The sequence below is a fragment of the Acyrthosiphon pisum genome, chromosome A1 (assembly GCF_005508785.2).
Source record: "Acyrthosiphon pisum isolate AL4f chromosome A1, pea_aphid_22Mar2018_4r6ur, whole genome shotgun sequence".
NCBI lineage: Eukaryota > Metazoa > Arthropoda > Insecta > Hemiptera > Aphididae > Acyrthosiphon > Acyrthosiphon pisum.
The window spans coordinates 131,886,232-131,905,520 of NC_042494.1; the positions used below are offsets into that span (position 1 = coordinate 131,886,232).

At 31.3% G+C, this 19,289-nt stretch overlaps 3 protein-coding genes across 4 annotated transcripts; 1 reads left to right on the top strand and 2 right to left on the bottom strand.

Annotated features, from left to right (window-relative positions):
* The first annotated feature begins 1,587 nt into the window (after positions 1–1,587).
* Positions 1,588–3,254, top strand: LOC100573979. The gene is made up of 2 exons (XM_003247596.4): positions 1,588–1,753; positions 2,536–3,254. Exons 1-2 carry the CDS (start codon positions 1,700–1,702, stop codon positions 2,923–2,925), a joined length of 444 nt encoding a protein of 147 aa, XP_003247644.1. The 5' UTR covers positions 1,588–1,699; the 3' UTR covers positions 2,926–3,254.
* A 1,223-nt stretch (positions 3,255–4,477) lies between these two features.
* LOC100573905 lies at positions 4,478–5,863 on the bottom strand. The gene is made up of 2 exons (XM_003247595.4): positions 5,654–5,863; positions 4,478–5,155 (listed from the first exon to the last, which is right to left on the bottom strand). The coding sequence occupies exons 1-2, from the start codon at positions 5,708–5,710 to the stop codon at positions 4,757–4,759; spliced, it is 456 nt and encodes a 151-aa protein (XP_003247643.1). The 5' UTR covers positions 5,711–5,863; the 3' UTR covers positions 4,478–4,756.
* Positions 5,864–7,157: 1,294 nt separating this feature from the next.
* LOC100573813 lies at positions 7,158–12,911 on the bottom strand. Of its 2 annotated transcripts, none has more exons than XM_003247594.4 (4): positions 12,514–12,911; positions 11,045–11,572; positions 9,539–10,288; positions 7,158–7,539 (listed from the first exon to the last, which is right to left on the bottom strand). In XM_003247594.4, exons 1-4 carry the CDS (start codon positions 12,565–12,567, stop codon positions 7,270–7,272), a joined length of 1,602 nt encoding a protein of 533 aa, XP_003247642.1. In that variant the 5' UTR covers positions 12,568–12,911; the 3' UTR covers positions 7,158–7,269. The 2 variants fall into 2 exon arrangements, with proteins under 2 accessions (XP_003247642.1, XP_029344206.1); XM_029488346.1 differs by lacking the exon at positions 12,514–12,911 and adding an exon at positions 12,296–12,480.
* Positions 12,912–19,289: the final 6,378 nt, after the last annotated feature.

Here is a 19,289-nt window from a genome sequence, read left to right on the forward strand (position 1 = left end):
CGGGTTTCACTTATCACAAGTTCGTTTCGTATCCTGTATATCTTAATTCGTGCTATTGTCTATTACCTGCTATTATTATTATTATTTGCTATTCAGTGATTCGTTTATTCGATTACAAACAATATCAATAAAGTGTTATCAGTAATTCTATGATGCATCTAACCAGTATGTTTCTAACATGATGGAACCGCTGTTTGCTTTGCTAGGTTGTGATTAAAAAACGCTATCTATCACAAGCAGCGTAGTTTTGCTGACCAAGCGTTACAGCAGCGCTGAATTATCGAAGGCACGGTAACTAATTTAATGAAAAGTGTAAACACATCATTACAAATAATTCATAGTTGATAACAAAAACGAAAAAACGTGATGTGAAAAGCGGTATTTAAACCGCTTAAAATTGGTAAGCGGTTATTTAAATATTTTGGAAACCGTTAAAAATCGGTAACTGATAATCACTTTTTTATTGTGGTGTAAGGTAACCGGTAACCGGTAAACGGCACATCTCAAAACAAGATAACTGGTAACCGGTTCTTAAAAAAATTTCGGCTCCTACCGGAGCCGATTACCTATAATTTTGGAAACGATTTTAAGCCCTGACTATGACACATATTTGTGTTTGAATTGACAGGGGAGCACGTGCTTGTGCCCCTCCCCTGAATCCGCCACTGTTTTGCCCTGTACAATATTATAATATTTTAAATTATAATATAACTTTTAAATATCGGACGATAAATCCCCTATTCATTATTAGGTACCTGATGGTGTGTTGTCTAAAAAAAATATTAATTACCTATTATAATGGTATAAATTTTAAATTTGCTATTTAGCAATTTGCACATTTAGCTCCTGAACTATATTCCATGTCGAAATATTTGGCAAATCGATTATGACGTATTGTCATCATAACCGAATATTATAGATACGCTTGGCATTAAAATATTTGTAATCCCTTCTTAAAATCTAATATTAAACAAACAACATTGTTAACATGTCAAATTGAATATAAAATTATTTGAAAAAATTATCAAAGTTTTTATCTACATCAATTATTTTCAACTCTTCTATATAATAATTATTATGTTCGCTACAAGAATATATTTTAAACAAGGCCGGTTTAATGATCTTCGATCTGTAGTGGAAACGGAATTATGGTAAGACTTATGTTTATAATTTATGGATATTATCCATCAAATGTTATTGGTTTTTATCAAATTAACTTTAATATTTTTAATTTGAACGATGAATGTTCAATGTTGTATACATTATTGTTAAAATTTTAAATTGACTAGAATGATCAGTTAATTTACACAAATAAACAAAATATTGAAAAACAATATGTTTAGGTAGTGTATGTTTATGTATAAGTATTCTATATACCTATATATTATATATATGTATGTATTATATTACAAGCCTGCAATAATAATTAAACAAATGCGACTGACAATCACTTTAGTACCTATAGTGTAAAATCAATGAGACATGTTTGCCGTCGTATTACATAAGTTTTATTTGCACAAATGAATATTATGGATATAACGGAAGTCACAATAAATATGTGTATAATATGTCAAAGATAAATGATGTATAATCATTTTGATTTGAGGTGCATTTATTAATCGTTTTTCGAATGGACGATTAATGTATTTCCTAAATAATAGTTAATTTTCGTGTTCATACGTAATCATTATTATGCAGTATGAGCTGTCAACAACTAACTGCAGTGTGTGTTTTTATGACCACATGTCAAATAGTGAGTAAAATATTTGTCCAGTAACTTATGTTTCAATTATTTACTTCTTTTCATAATAAAATATTATATACGGATTCAAATTTCGTTTCAGTATATATGCAGTTTTTTAATTTATATTGAAGGCACAACATTTTTAAGTGTTTTTAATGAAGGAAATTATTTTTTTTGTGCAATGGTAAATGCAATATTGCTCAAAATGTTTTGAAAAATATTATATATAGGTAGGTAACTGCAGTTTCCTCTAGGCTCTAGGCGTATTGTTATATTCAACTAAACAGTTTATCATAATATAATATGTAATATTCGAAATAAATATTATTCTTTAAATATAAATATGTAAATAATATGATTAATTAAACGTATAAGTAATAAAAAAATATAATTGTAGGTATAATATCGATTTTAAGAGTTGAACAACTTAGTACATACGATACAATTCGGTATGGTTTTGATCAAATAGAGTTGGTCACAACTTGTTTTGTCGGGCAAAATCTGAAATATGACTTTTGCTCGGGCATTTCCAAGGTTTGCCCGTTTACAGCTTTTGTCCGTAACGTAAATATTTATTTAAGTGCAGGCTTTCACACTGCATCGTCTCGTGACTCTTTAGCAGTGAATGCGCTGAATACGTCGATGTCAAAATGTTGGGAACTCGACACCACTGGCAACCTGTACAAGTTGAATACAATATTTCAAATCGAACTAGGTATACACGCGATGCAGTGTACAGGCCTAAATGTATAATATTATACCTTAACATTATAATGTCTTGTAACCCACAGGCATCCGGGCAATTGTCATTTAGTCAGAGACTAGCTCTCTCACGTAATTACCCACGATCCATGCTGAACCACGGCGTGTTGCGGCGGCCGCCATTCGGCTACCACTACGAAACAAGAAGACACATCTCGAATACATATCCGAGGAATTCGTATAAGATAAGGTACGGTCTATCGAACATTGTCAGAAACAACAATCGCGGATCATCGTCACCGTCGAAGGGTGGAAGAAAAAATCCCAAAAGGAAGAAAAAAAAGAAATCCGACGGTGAGGACGATGGTGAAACGCCAGACGACACTTCTCCGCCGGACAAGAGTCCACCAGACGGGAGTCCACCAGCCGAGAGCCCACCTGCAGAAGCGAGTCCACCAGCCGAGAGTCCACCGCCGTAAATACCATAAAGTGCACTGTATTACAGCTAAAGCGGAATATGAACGGTGGCTACGGCGGCAGAATTTAGTTATTTTTATTTTTCGATTTTCGAAAATTATAACATTCAGTTTTTTTAATTTATTTTTCCGTATGGATTTCCAAGAAGTAACAGTAAATATAACATACATTTAAGCAATTTAAGTAAAAATAAATAAATAAATATAAAATATCAATAATAGCTAGCAAGTTATATAAATAATAGTAAGTAGGTATCACACATCTCTTTTAAAATTCGTACATCCATCGGATTGCGTCTCTTTCCAAGAATTGGTGACTTCTCATGTCTCCTGGGAAAAATGTAACGCATGCATTCCTCAACAAGGTAGTCGATACGCTATAAATAAACTGTCATCCTCCCACAATTTCAAATATATATCAAAATTCAAGTTCCATTTTGTCCATTAGGTGATTGGAACTTTCTTGAATGCACCAAAAGCAGTATTATAATTTGGACGGTACTCCTTTAGCCCAAAAACAACCTTCCTCTTTTCGTCCGCGTAGTCGTACGTCCCCTTTTCGACCAACTATGATAAAATATTTTCCTCTTTTCGCCTATAAATAATAACATTTTTTTCTTTTCTAGTTCGGTTGAATCTGTACACCCTCCCCCCACCTAAATACAGCACTGGTGTTCACAAATGTACGCAATATAAATATTATATACAAATCTATGCATAGGTACTAATACCTAATGATTTGATTTAGTTCCGTTTCTTACTGCTTTTATAATAGTAAATTAGTAATATTTTGTTTAAATTTGCAATATTATTGTTCGAACCTGGTGTTTGGTGTTAGGAGTTTGGCGTAATACAATAATATTTCGAAACGTCTTTCCCCCCCCCCCCCCACTGCCTCGGGAGACCAGCTATCTACCAGGCATTTTGGCTTCTGTTCTCCGCCACGGGCCGAATGGTTTTTGCATGTGTTGACGACCCGTCTGTAATAAGTCGCATTTATGCCTCGTATTATACGTGCCTCATAATCCAGCGTGATCAATCGTCGTCGGGGGTATGCTATCTTTTAGACGAGTAATCCATCCTAGGCGGAACTCCCGAGTGATTGTAACCCCTTCCGATTTTAATTACCTGTAAACTCTCCCAGGTCCACTCCAGTATTACTTGGCCGGAACATGTAATCTCTTGTAATCTAACTAATTATCTATATATATAGAAATTAATGTTCGTCGATATGTTTGTGTGTAAATAATACCATGGCAACCATTTATATATTATTTTGAGATTTCCGATGGAATTTTTTGTATATAAATGGTTGCCATGGTAATATTATTTAAAATATATTATTGATATTATAGATTTGGCATTTTTAATTGGCAACGGAGTGCATGGAATGCAGCTATTTATATATAGATATATTAGACCTCTGGGCAGAAGATAGGATAATTGAAAAAGGGAGAGGACCAACCTCTAATATTATTATGTAATTACTGTACGTAATTTATTAAAAGTGTAAAATCACGTACCTATTTAAATATTTAACGTGCACTCGTTACCTGTGAAATTTTGTTATTAAATTAACTTTAAAAGACTTGTCTTTCTAATAAAAAAGATACATATGTGTAGTTATTTCGACTAGATTGCCTAGTATCTACACCACACAAAAAAAAGGTGACCTAGTAGCTATTATATTATTTAAACATTTTCAAACACACGAAAAGGCTGAATTGGAAATGAGTAAGGTTATTTGAATAATATAATAAAATGATAATATTGCTTGTTTTAATTTTTAAAAAGCTGGTGACAACTCGCTGTCTGTCCGTTTTGCTCTTTGGCTCTACGGTGCACTTTGTCCTCCAGGCGGCGCTGGATTGGCGGCTGGTGGGCTCCCTTCGGGTGGACTCTCGGCTGTTGGACTCCCAGCTGGTGGACTCGTGGCCGGCGGAGAGGTGTCGTCTGGCGTCTCACCATCGTCTACATCGTCGGATTTCTTTTTTTTGGGATTTCTTTTTCCACCCTTCGACGGTGACGATGATCCGCGATTATTGTTTCTGACAACGTTCGATAGACCGTACCTTATCTTATACGAATTCCTCGGATAAGTATTCGAGATGTGTCTTCTCGTCTCGAAGTGATAGCCAAATGGCGGCCGCCGCAACACGCCGTGGTTCAGCATGGATCGTGGGTAATTACGTGAGAGGGCTAGTCTCTGACTAAACGACAATTGCCCGGATGCCTGTGGGTTACGAGACTTTATTATGTTAAAGCATACTATACATTTAGACCAATACACTGCATTACGAGTATAGTTCAATTTGAAATATTGTAATCTATATATTCTACTTGTACGGATAGGTAACGCGTTTAGCGTTTCCAACATTTCGACCTTAACATATTCAGCGTATACATTGCAAAAGAGGAACAAGACGATGCATTGTGAAAACCTGAACATATGTAAGTATAATAATATATGATACTGTTAGGTTGAATATAAAAATACGTCTAAGGGTATCTGAAGTTTTATAATATTTTTTCAACGTCTTGTTCAATTATGTCATTGACATAATAAAAATAATTTCCTACTTTAAAATACCTACTTAAGAATAATGTATTATTGTGGCTTTAAGATAAATTAAAAGGCCACATATCCTGAAATTAAGTTTGATTTTGAGTATACATTTTCATGTACGACAAGAAGTGGATTAATGGAACATAGTGCAAATATTTTACTTACGATTTTATAATATGTTGTCATAACGATGTACACTGTTGTTAGTTGTTGACAGATCATAGTGCATTACCTACTTATTGCATAAATATTAAATGTATTATTTATTAGAAAATACGTTAATCGCCCATACAAAAAACGATGAATAAATTCACCTCAAATCAAAATGATTAGACATCATATTATATCATTGAATTATTATACACATAATATTATACGTTAGTCACGCTGTCTCGATGATATTTCATTTGTGCAAATAACACGAAGGCAAATATATCACTTTGATTTTACAATATGCTTTAGGTATACTGTCAGTCATTTGTTCTATTATTATATATATTTACACAATTTTACAAATATTCAAACGTACTTACTACTTACTACTTATACCTACCTATAATAACGATTTATCGTTAACAGGTTGAATGTCATGGTTTAAAAATTGAAAGTTGCTATCATTGCTTTGTGGGCTATATTTACCCTACAACAGTGCCGTAGCCAGAAAAAAATGTTGGGGGGGGGGCACTTAATTTTTTTTTCTCTAGCCTTTGAAATGCTAGAATATCTAATTATGACCCCTTTTTTCATAAAGTGTATCTTCTACTCGTTTTATGACTGTACTAGATTTATGTTAACAAGTACCTATATGGTACCTATATTGGCTACATTTTAATATAACAATGTATTAATATTATTGTAAACCATAGGTTAATGTATTCATCAATATTATTATCATTATATCAAAATGTGTTGTAAATGAAACATTCCATTTTTGGTTCGAATATTATTAAAATTTACTAACAAAAATACAAGACTATATTAGGGTTGTTGAAAGCTGGTAGTTTTTTCGTGCAATTAGATCAATAAGCGGAAAAAAAATATACTTCCAGAAATCCAATTTTAATTTCGAAAAAACATAACAATTTCTCCGCTTTTTGTGTGTTTTGTTGGAAGCGATTTTTTTTTTTTTTTAGTAATTCAAAAGTATAAGTGAATTTTGAAAAAAAAAAAAGAAAATTACTCTGGTACTATAATACTAATTAAACAATACTACAGATCATAGATCCATTTCCTACACAATCTGATTCGATTATTAAACTTATATAAATAGATACTTGATAACTATTGGTTCAACTTACCATATTACTAATTGAAATACGAGTAATACTGTAATAATGAATAGTGAATATAATGTATTAAAATGTATCATTAAAAATATAGAAGACAGTGGGTCTCCTCTTAGAACTGTTTTTCTTATTTGCAATGATTTATCATTGAATTCAAATTTCCACACATCCATTACTGTGGTGTACTCAATGACGAGGTGCACCAAAATGAGTTACCCGAATTTTAATTTTGAGTTCAGTGGAATATACTGGTATTTATGATTTATTTAATTTTAAATGATATATTTTGAAACAACACGGACAAGTACAAATTAAAATATCATATTATAAAACTGTGTGTGATTGAATATATATATGTAATATATTAAAATAAATTTACATAATCCTTGTAGTTTATATTTAAATGAAAACTAGATAAATTAAAAATAATAATTTGAATATAATAGTTTTATATTATTCTATATTAATTAAAGTATAAAACGACTATCAATACTGCTAATCCATTGATGGCGTAGGTGGTGTGGGTGGCGTCGTTAATGATTCATTTTTTTCAATAGCCTTAATTATGAAATAGTTCGTAGTTTTTTCGAGAACGTCGATTAGTTCATTTACATGATCATCGGAATAGTGTTCATCAATGTCCAATTCCTCTGTTAAAGCTTTAAATGTTTTTCTAATGTTGGGGTTCAGATTTGATAATGATTTTTGTAATTCATCTATGCGGTTCAGCAACTCCTCGCCATCAAGTGTATTTATAAAGTCAGGCTAAAACCAGAATAATAAACATATATATATTATATATTATTATCTGCGATTTTCAATATAAGACGGTATTTGATAAATGATTTATTTTAGATTCTCAAGAAAATACCAATACGTTTAAACGTTGAAGCGTGATCGGCGTTGCGTTTTTCCAACTTACCTAGAATAAGTAAATTGTTTTCAGAGAACAAAGTGATTTCCTTCATTTAGAATGGCAACATCCACTTTATTAGACAACCTACGTAAAATCCTGAATTGATAATGTTTTAGAATATAAACAAATACTAGGAATAGTTGACATCGATATAAAAGTACCTATATACACATACGACCATGTTTCAGTATACTCTATGTATAGAGCACATAAACCATATGAGCCATTGGGCTTTAACTAAAAAATTAAATTGAACTATGTATATTTATATGGAAAAGACTTACTGTTGGAAATTTAAAGTCAAAGTATCGAATTATTTTTTAAATATTTCCATCCGATAAAACTGTATCAAATATCAATGGCTGTCACGATTTTAGCATTAGTTATTAATCACATTGTCAAAACAATAGAGAAACCAATAACTTTCAATATTTATATGCCGATGATTTAAACATAATGTTATGCAACTTTTAAGGAACCTTATATAGTTATATTATTAGGTTATATAATTTTGGAATTCCCAAGTTTTTTTACTTCAAATAAAAATGTTATCACAAATAAATTAAAAAAAAATTCAAAAAATTAGAACATTTCAAACGTCTATGAATAGCATAAAAGGAGCCAAAATATTCATGTCTAGAAAATTCGAATACAAATATTTGTTAAAAAAATTTAATTCTCTACAAAAATTAATTTTTGGATCATAAAAACAAAAACAAAATGAATTTTGTCAAAAGTTTGTTTTGCGTTAATATCCACTTTTTTGTTTTATAGGTTATTTTGAACAGTACTGAGAATTTTAATTTTTGACTAAACAAAATATGTTCCAATTATACTCGGCCCGGGATAAGAACATGACCAGTCGCGCATTCAAAACAACTTCCTCCTACGCACCGCCCACCATATAGCTATAGATCCAATTTTCTACCAGGAATCACCTCCTCCTCCCCAAATTATCAATTGCGGCTGAATGCTCCTAAAGGTTAGGACGTCAGATATATATACAAAATACATTTTTACTTTAAAACACTTAATTGTAAAACCAAGACACATCCATGGTGACATGGTTCCACTACAAATTTAAAAGTAATATTAAACCGAAGCTAGTTATCTTTACTAAGTATAAATATGTTACTCGTACGTTATAATTTAAAACTTTGTATTAGGTGATAAATGTTATACATAATAATATGCTAATTTTTAATTTTTAATGTGAATATAATAATATTTACAATTTAAATTCGTTTAATTGAACCTTTAGGAATTAAATCGTAAAAATTACAGTATTAAAAATAATATTTTTTAAGATTAAGTTATTCTTAAATCTTAATTATCAAAATTAAATTAAGCTGGAAGTTCTAATTTGAAACATGTGGGTGCATAGTACCCACATGATGTGCGTATGTCCGTCCTATGTGAGCCTATTCATCAACATAACATATTAACAAAAAAATGTGTACTAATTAATAATTATAAACGAAATTTATGACTATACTTGTTGCTATAGTCTCTAGAATTATTTGTACGTTTTTTTTCTAATATCAATGATTCGCAATTACAATATCTTAATAATAACGCCGTTTTAGTATAGGTAGAATTGTATAGCACAACTCACTGCACATTGCACAACCTATACATATAATGTAATATTATATAAATATCACAAGTCACTGCACATTGCACAACCTATACATATAATGTAATATTATATAAATATCTAAATAGGTGGTAATTTTTAAACTTTAAGCTCCCAAATTATTTAAAATTGTTTGCGCACGGACTGAAAAATGAGCTGCAATTACGGACGAGCTTTATATTTGTAAAAATGTAACCAGAGTTTTAACTTACCTGTAAAACCATAGATTCTTGCATAACTTTATTAAAATCTTCTTCTTTTATTTGAATATCATTGTTTTCATCGTCATCATCATTCATGTTTTTATCGCCATCGATCATGTTTCCATTACCATTGTTCATGGTTCCTTCATCATCGTTCATCGTTCCATCATCATCGTTCATGGTTCCATCATCATCATCGTCCATGGTTCCATCATCATCATCATCATCGTTCATGGTTTCATCATCATTATCGTCATCGTAAGCTTCAATATCAGAGTCATTCGCTGAGTTTTCGTTGCTATTGATTTCATTTTTCATCTCAGTTATTACTTTACCAACTTTTTGTTTTCCACTCTCTAATAATTTAGTGTTGAATATGGCATTATTTGATTCGCCATTTGTTGCTTGGTGGATCGATTCATCACCACTTTCATACGTTTTCGTTACAGTCGTGCTGGTTATGGGGGGTTGAGAATCTTCCATATACGTTTGTGTTACTATGGTCTCAACTTGGTTTTCTTTGTTTTCAGTTTGGGGTGAGTCAACGCTGTTCATAAAACTGCCAAAAATATTAATTTTACTTTTCACGTGATCGAGAATACTATGCGTTTCTGCCTCGGTTTCTGCCAATGAATTTGTTTCTTCTCCGTCCGAGAAATAATTCGTAACGTGTCCAAAATGTGTTTTAAATGCATCTTTCAACTTGTCGTATATGCCAGTCGCATATTGACCAATCGTAGCACCAACATCGGGTTTGGTCTAAAAGTGAAACACAATTTTATTAAGGTAATGGAGGTAATGTAGGAACGTTTAAAAAATGTGAACAATTTACTTCGACGACAACTCCAATCATGATAATACAATTATGCCATTTCTAAGATAATTTTATGGATAGCCACGTGATATTATACAAATGTATAATATGATAGTTAAATAACTTTATTTGCGGGGAGAGTAAATTTTATCTCTCGTCGATGCTTCAAAGGCAGTAATTAACAAAGTGGGCATTTTTAATTTTGAGGGGGCGTTTTACTTAAGAGGTGCTGAGGATGGCGATTCTTCTGCCACTTATATTTGTATATCTTATGATTTAATATCGTAATGCAATGTTTAACTGCGATACTGTGTACAATGAAATAACAAATTTAATTTAAAATACCAAATTTAGTATATAATAATATAATATGCATTAATTATATTTGATTACACTTTACATTGGAAATTGTAAAAGCATAAAAATGGATATAGTTAATAAACACTATAGAGCTAATTTATATAGGACTAGCTGGCTATCGAAAACATATTTATAAAAATATAAAACTATTAATATTGTCCATGCCGGCATGCCTAGTGTACCTAACCAAAAAAGGTCAACATAATTTTTTTAATGAATATTTTTTTTGTGGTGGTAAGATTTTTGAAAATCAGGGGCGTTGAGTAAAAAAGGTTGGGAATTACTGCTTTAGGCCACAATAAATACACATGAGTACAAAATATTATAAAATATACGCGTACCTGAGCTTCGGTGACTTCAGTGTTCGCATAGTCCTTGGCCCCCCGCGTGGTTAATGATGCCACGTTCAAGGACAGCATGACCACGTCATACAACGATAAGTCAGGTATGATGTACTTAGTCAACTTATTAACCAGTGGCAGGTACTGTCCGGCCTCCACCAAGCTTTTCTCCACGTCCGGCCCGATACACACGATGTGCGTCTCTTTAGCGTCCGTGAAGCTCTTGTAGGCTGCCTCAATATTCGCCGCAGTCGCAGTCATCTCGGAGTTAACGGTTGTTGTGACGTCGGCGTCCGAAGTGATGATTGTATTCTCGGCGACTGTTTTCTCATCGTTTTCGTCAACGCACTCGGTGTACGGCATCGCGACCGGAATTTTAAGTGAGGAGAAAAATCCCCGTTTCCTCCTCCAACCATACAAGTCGTCGCTATTAATATATTCGATGTGGTACGATTCACTGGGGTAGGTTAGTACGTCATTCCAAGATTCAAAGTGGTATTCGTTCATATCAATCTTAATTCCGTGCATCTATATTATAATATTTACGTAAGCGTAGTTACTATTATTATTATATGTATATTATAGTGCTATATAGGTATATGCCAATATATGAAATGAAAGTCAGTACAAAAAGTACAAAAAGTACAAAAATTGTTTACAAAACTAACTAAACACAGGTTAAAACAAGGGGAAAATACGGTGATTGGGGGGCAAATTCCCCCTTTGCCCCCCTGGATTCGCCACTGCTTATAGAACGCTACATATTTTAAGAAAAATTCTAATTTTATAGAATGGGGATTCTTCAAAACGTATCTAGCTATATTTCTTACAATCTTTAGTAGGTAATTTTAATTTAATATTCTGAAGATTCTAAATAAATTCCCGACTACGGACATAATTGGATTAGCTTATAGATATTTATTTTATGTTATACAGTAGATTCTTATTACGTGGAACGTCAATAACTCGAATTTCTAGTAATCTTGAACTCAATTCAAATCCTCTTGAAATTAATTACCATTAAAATAAAACTCAATTTCACGAACTTTTTTCTGTCCCTATTGAGTTTTTGACATATTGGCTATTGCCTTTATATCACCTACTACAATTATATGTCCAGATAAATCCCTCTCCCAGCGTTTATCCCAGACCATCAGTCATCACTATAGTCTATACTCCGTAAGTATCTTATTACTATCCATATATTTGCATTTAACAGCTATTACAAAACTAAATAGAGTAGGTACCTACCTAATAGTAAAATATAATCAGTTAACAGAGTGCAATTCCAAGGACGTCTTTGACGGGGGTGTTCCCTACCCACTCAAAAAAATTAAAACCCGAACTCATCTCTGGTAGTCTGGTGTATGTGTATCCAGAGGATCTTACTACTTATTTAAATAATTAATACATTTATCATCAAATGCATCAGGTAAACATAAGCTATAAGTAGGTGTTATTCAACTTACAACGTTACACGCGATCACGAAGAACAAAACTGAATAGTGATAGAAACGGTTCATGATTCGTCGATGCAGGGAATGCGATGTGGTGTGTGTACGGCGTAGATGATATATATTATAATATATAATATGTAATATGAATTATAATAAAATATTAAATCATATTGCAGCCAATCGTTAATGCGTTACAATATACACAAGAACAATAATTGAAAAACCTCAAATGATCAATTTTGAATTAATAGAGAATATTATTTAATAATACTGAAAAAAAAGATTTTAAATCAGACTTTACGCTGCCACCCGGCCACGTCACGACATAAAATATTTAAAAACGCAGACTCTATAAAATTATTATTATACTATTATTATTATACTATTATAGTTTATCATTTATCTGTTTTGCACTGTTTTGCGTATCTAGTCTGTAGATTGTAGACAACAAGTATTATTCATTTGTGCAAACACAAGTATTAGGTAAGCAACATAATATTATATAAGCTGTCAAACCGTGACATTTAAGTTTTGTTATATCACACACATACACGTACAACCTAACCTACCTTTATGACAATTGGGCATATCGCATAATATATGTAACATTTTTAAATTAAAAATTTTTTTTTTTTTGTAAACAAAATCCGATTTCATATGCAATATGCATATGTACTCACTGTCACAATATAGTCATGTATCATTTAATTATGTTATAAATACTGTTGAAATATACAATTTATTATTATTAGTAGTCAGCCTTGACACGTGTGTACAATTTAGTATCTAGTTATACTAGCGTAACACTCACTCTCTATACGGATGTAACATGACCTCGGTTGTGCATAAATATATAGGGCCTTTGAAGTAAGTAAGAATCACTTGCACAGTCACCGTCGTACAGTGCGCATACGGTGTGTGTGTACAGTCACGTTAAATTGTCCAGTTGTACGTTATTATATATTATACTTATACATAATCATATTGTCGTGTTGTTATTCATTTATATTAATACTAAAATGGTTAGTTTGTCGAGCTGCACTTTCAACAAATACTTTATGGGTATTATTAGAATTTACTTGCGTCGCGCAATGCGGTTTATCTAGCTGGTGTATAAATTAATAATTGGTTGGTATTGGTACGCAAATATGAACGTATATACGCTTCAATAATATACAACATATTATTATATATTATATTTATTTATATACTATAAACCAGGGCTTGAAACCGGTAACCGATTTTTCCCGGTAACCGGTTACCATGACTACTTTTTGGAGTGGTAACCGCTTCCCAGTATTCTGTTGTTTCAATTTTAAGAAGTGGTTATCAATTACCGGTAATCACGTAATTCGATAAAGAGGGAAATCTATAACGGTAACCGTTTATTTTTAGAACCGGTTAATTAATCAAAACCGTAATTAATCTCAAAATCAATTAACGTTAAAATTATTTTTTATTTTTTTTAAATGATGATCATGAAGTAAATATAAAAAGGTGGGTAAGTGTATGTCGCTCTGCTGTACAGTAGGTTACAAGTGGGTTACTGTATAATGGATAGTATTAAATTTGAATTCAATGATATAATATCACTGGATAAAATTGAAAACTTACAATGTCCGTAAACAGCTCAAAAAAAGTCAAATTATTTTCAAAATTTTATCGTATATATAAAATGCTAATATAAACATTCAATGAAATTTTCAAGTTTCTTCAGTCATTCGTTTTTTAATTACAACAAAATAAGAAAATCGTTACGTAAGAAATCGAGTGAATATCAAATGTTGTAAAATTATGAATTTCAAACGCTCATAAAAATTTAATTTGACTTTCTTTAACTAAAGACACAGTACCCACCACTCTACGCTGGAACAGTGATACGGTTGATAATCCTCTTGGTGCGGCTAACCTATTTTCCAAGTACTTTTATTCTATGTATAACAACTCTATTTCTTCACCCGTCAATATTTATAATATTAATACTATTCCGTATTAATTTCCTTCTAATTGCCACTTCACCCTCGACGATGTACAACTTGCACTCAACTCTTTAAAAAACACCAATTCTAATGGTCCAGACGGGATTTCAACACGTTTACTTTTTAATTGTCAAGATTCTATTGTTTATCCTTTATTCCTAATCTTTAGGCTATCTCTTGATGAGGGTATCTTTCCAGCTGCTTGGAAAACATATTCTGTCACCCCTGTTTTTAAATCTGGAGATTCCTCGCTTGTTTCTAATTACAGGCCTATTTCCATCCTACCTCACATTTCTAAACTGTTTGAGTCCATCGTCTACTTCTCAATCAAAAGAAGTCTTAACCATATTCTAACGGATGAGCAGCATGATTTCTGTAGTGGGAAATCTACTGCCACTCGCAGCCTATCTTTCACATCATACATATTAAAAAGCTTTGAATCTGATTGTCAAGTTGATGCTGTGTTCACGGACTTTAATAAAGCTTTCGACACGGTCATTCATAGCCGCCTTATCTCTGAATTGGATTCACTTGGTATCGGTAATCCTTTACTCTCATGGCTCCAATCTTACTTAAGTCAAATAATGAAATTCGTAAAAGTCCACTGCGTTGTTTCTGACTTATTTATAACTCCCTCTGGGGTCCCCCAAGGAGGACATCTCAGTCTTCTTCTGTTCATCCTTTTCATTAACTCAATTAACATGTATATTTCATCCTCTAGAGTTCTTCTCTTTGCCGATGATATTAAATTTTTTTCAAAAATTACATCCGTCTGACTGTCTTCAACTTCAATCAGATCTCAATAATTTCTCTCTCTGGGCCCAGCGTATTGGCCTAACACTCAACCTCAATAAGTGCCATATTATGTCATTTCATAGAAAACGAAATTGCATAATCCATCCTTATTCTCTTAATGGCTCCACCGAGCCACTCTCGAACGTTTTTCCACTGTCAAAGATCTCGGGTTCTATCTAACTCCTTCTCTTTCCTTTGAACACCATATTGATGTTATCGTTGGTAGAGTGTTAAAAATTCTGGGGTTTTTAAAGCGAAACACTAGCCTTTTTACGTCCGCTATTTATTTATTTTTATGTATAATACATGAATTAAATAAAACATATTTAGAAATTAGAACTAGATGAGTAATGATTTTTAGGTTCAAAAAATTTAAACATTATGCTAATATTCCCTAAAAAAGCTTACTGATATTCAATTAATTATACTCGTATTTTCTTAAAAATTATTAAAATTAGTAATTTCATTTTATTGTAATGCCTACAAAAATACTTTTTCGTGGGTATTTGAAACTTTTACGTACCTATATTTCATATGCACAACGATATTTTCAAAACATGTTGATTAATTTTATGCTATTGCCTATTTATAGTTTATACATTTATACCCGAGTTTATACAGTTATCCTAATAATAAAATAAACTATTATAATAATTAGTGACAACTTATAATTATATTTGTATGATAATAGGCTGACAGAGATCGTCTCCGTTCAGAATCGTTTTTCGTACATAGAAATTCAATGATTTATCAATGAATTCAAATTTAACACTTGCTTACACTCATTACAGTGACCTATTCAATGAAGATAGTGGCACTGAGTTATAAAAAATTATTGTGCTTATGTATTTTTAATATTTTTCAACTGTTATTATAACAATATATTATTAGGAGCATTGTATTAAATTTTCAAGATTCTTGACCCAGCGAATAACATGTTATTGATATTCATAGACAAAATAACTAAAAAATTGGATAGCGGTTCTGTAAATCAGTAAATGTCCGTATTCAGTTCAAAACACATCAAAATATTATGAAAATTGTATCGTGTATAGAAAATGCTAATATAAGCAACCAGCGAAAATTTTATATATATGGTCAATTGTTTTAGAATTACACCAAAAACCAAAATCGATTTTGTCAAAAACCGATTTTGCGTAAAAATTCCCGTTTTTCCTTAATTTTTTCTTTGATTTTCCGGGCATTTTTGAAAATTACTGGGAATTTACGCAATAGGTACGGTATATATATTTTACAAGAACTGATACAAATATACGATTTCGTAGCGGCGGACGGTGTGGGCGCGTGGTCGCTTACCCGTGGCCGATAGGCGATAGTATGTTTCGGGAGAAACGGCGGGTCGGTACGGACTGTACAAAAATACGGTGATGGTATAGGAACTCACATTTAAAAAAGCAAATTATAATCTCCAGATTCTTAAACAGAAAAAAACTATTCTTGATAATTAACCTATTATAGAATGATTTGTCAGATGGCACTTATTACCTATCAATTTTTAAATAAACTCTACAAAAAAAATCAATAACTGTTAAATTAATTTTGAAAAAATTGAAGTTAGGTATTAGCGTCCGCAGGTAAATGCATTTTAGAAAACAAAAAAAAATGTGGAAAAAATTATACAGTAGGAATTCACATTTAAAAAAGCAAACTACAATCTCCAGAATCTTAAACAGAAAAAACTATTCCAAATAATTAGTTCATTAAAGAATGATTATTAAGAGGATTATCATCGGGTAATCAATGCTTAAAAAATTAAGCTGGAGTTAAAATCATAAAAAAAAATTGAAGGGAGGTGCCCCCCTTCACCCCCCCCCCCTAAAAACCACCACTGGTACTTACATATCAGTCGATCAAAAACTATTTACAATGAATGTTAATAGTTATAAAAGCTATTAAAATATCCATTATTTGTATTTTTTTGTAAATAATAACTAAGACTTTAATAATGGCAGTAGGTAATCGTGTTCCTTGCACAAATTGTTTTTTAATAATTCTTAATTGCATGTATACTTTTGGAATTTATCCCCAGCTGCTAACCTGTGAATAATCATTCAATGATGAATTTAATAGTTATTACATTAATAGGTTTATAAATTAGAATATACTGCAGTTTCCAGTTTCTACTACAACATTACGTTATATTCTGTTTTTAATTTTTAAATGCATTCGGCCCCCTTGCGCTGGTGACCCTAGACATAATATCACATATAATATATTAAAATGTATACCTGGTTGCATAATTAAATTATTTACACGTTAAAATATTTATTATGAAGTAATCCACATATGTATGAACTATGAATATATATTAATTGTATGAGTTATATAAAATGTATAACAAGGCATTGTTAAGTTTATTGCATAATGCATATGTTTTTCGAAAAAACTTTTTAAAAAAACAAGTATAATTTATATTTTATGTTAGACGGGTTGATCTAGCAACTGACTGCTACCTACGACAACTGCATTTTTTTTAAAGCATAATCCGTTTTGAAAACGTCCAGAAAAGAGTTTGTTTTGTCTGTCTTGACAACAACTAATTTAATTTAAAGTGTTATGTTATATTATATTATAATGACAAATAATAATTGTAGTAAAATATTTAAATATATAATTGCAAAACATTTAATACCTATATCTAGCCATCTAGGGTATAAACTACACTAAAAAAGCTATGCTAATAAAATATATGAGGTATATAATTTATTTATGTATATAAATTATAAAATATAAAAATTAATAACATTTTATTGTTTTAAATACTTCGCGCAAACCTAATGTGATACCCATTACCCAGCGTATATTATATGCAAAAAGGTATACATATTAAACTTGAAGTGGTGAAACAAAGATGGCCTTTAGATTGTCCGTGGCAATAAATATTTAATTTAAGTCTAAAAAGTAAATGTAAGCCTCAAAATAAAATGAAAACAAACTTACGCGTAAACATCGACTCTTTCGGTAAAACCTAGCTTGAGTGCTCCGTCGCCGAAGAAAGAGCTATCTTCATCCATCATTTCTGAAACTCGAAAGTTGGAAGTACCTATCGAAATTCGAAATATTTGATGAATATAACCGGATCATAACGAAATGTGCGAGTTTGGGTTAAAACTTAAATTACTATATATACGGCTTAACGAACTATCCGTCTATATTGATGGCTTACTATTTTTTTGTTCACTGAAATTATTAGAATTGTAATCGTCGCCGACGAATGTCGACGATTGACGATTACCATATATAGATATTATAAAATATATTATTTACTATGATAAATCCTTAGAACTTATATATTATGCTCACTACTCAGTACGCTTAACATAATATCATTGTACAACTGTCAAACCTCACATACCGTCAAAAAGTGATTTCCTAGTACAAAATATAGGTATCAGGTTATGTTCGAATTAGGATATTGCAACTCAAGTCAATAATTATGTAGAAAATATGGTATCGGTACATGCACGTATACATGGGGATTTATTGGTTCAAATATTATTTTTCGACATGCAGCTATTAATTATTATATAAATATTATATTATTATTTTACCAATGTAAAATAAAATTTTGAATTTTTTTTAATATTATTTTGTATCAACTATTTGACTATATTAACGTTCACTTCACACGTTCTACACAATACATATTATTTACAACTCTTGTATGGTGTATATAACCGTCCATGTCGTATCCGCTGGTGTAATGCGTTTTTATAAGATTTATTCCGCACTTCATTTGTCACCTCTATAGTATTTGATGGCTTAAATATTTCTTGGAACATATTATAATATCCGTGTAGCGTTTATACTGCAGGTCTATGGTCATTATACTCTGTATAATCGACTAACGAGTTTTTTTATTTTAAAGATTTTTTTTAAGTTAAATCTGCAACAATTATACACTCGACAAAACGAAAAAAAAGAAACAATATTTTTTTGTTCACATTAAAATATGTTTATTTTGATAAAAGGCTGAAAATAAGTGAACATTTA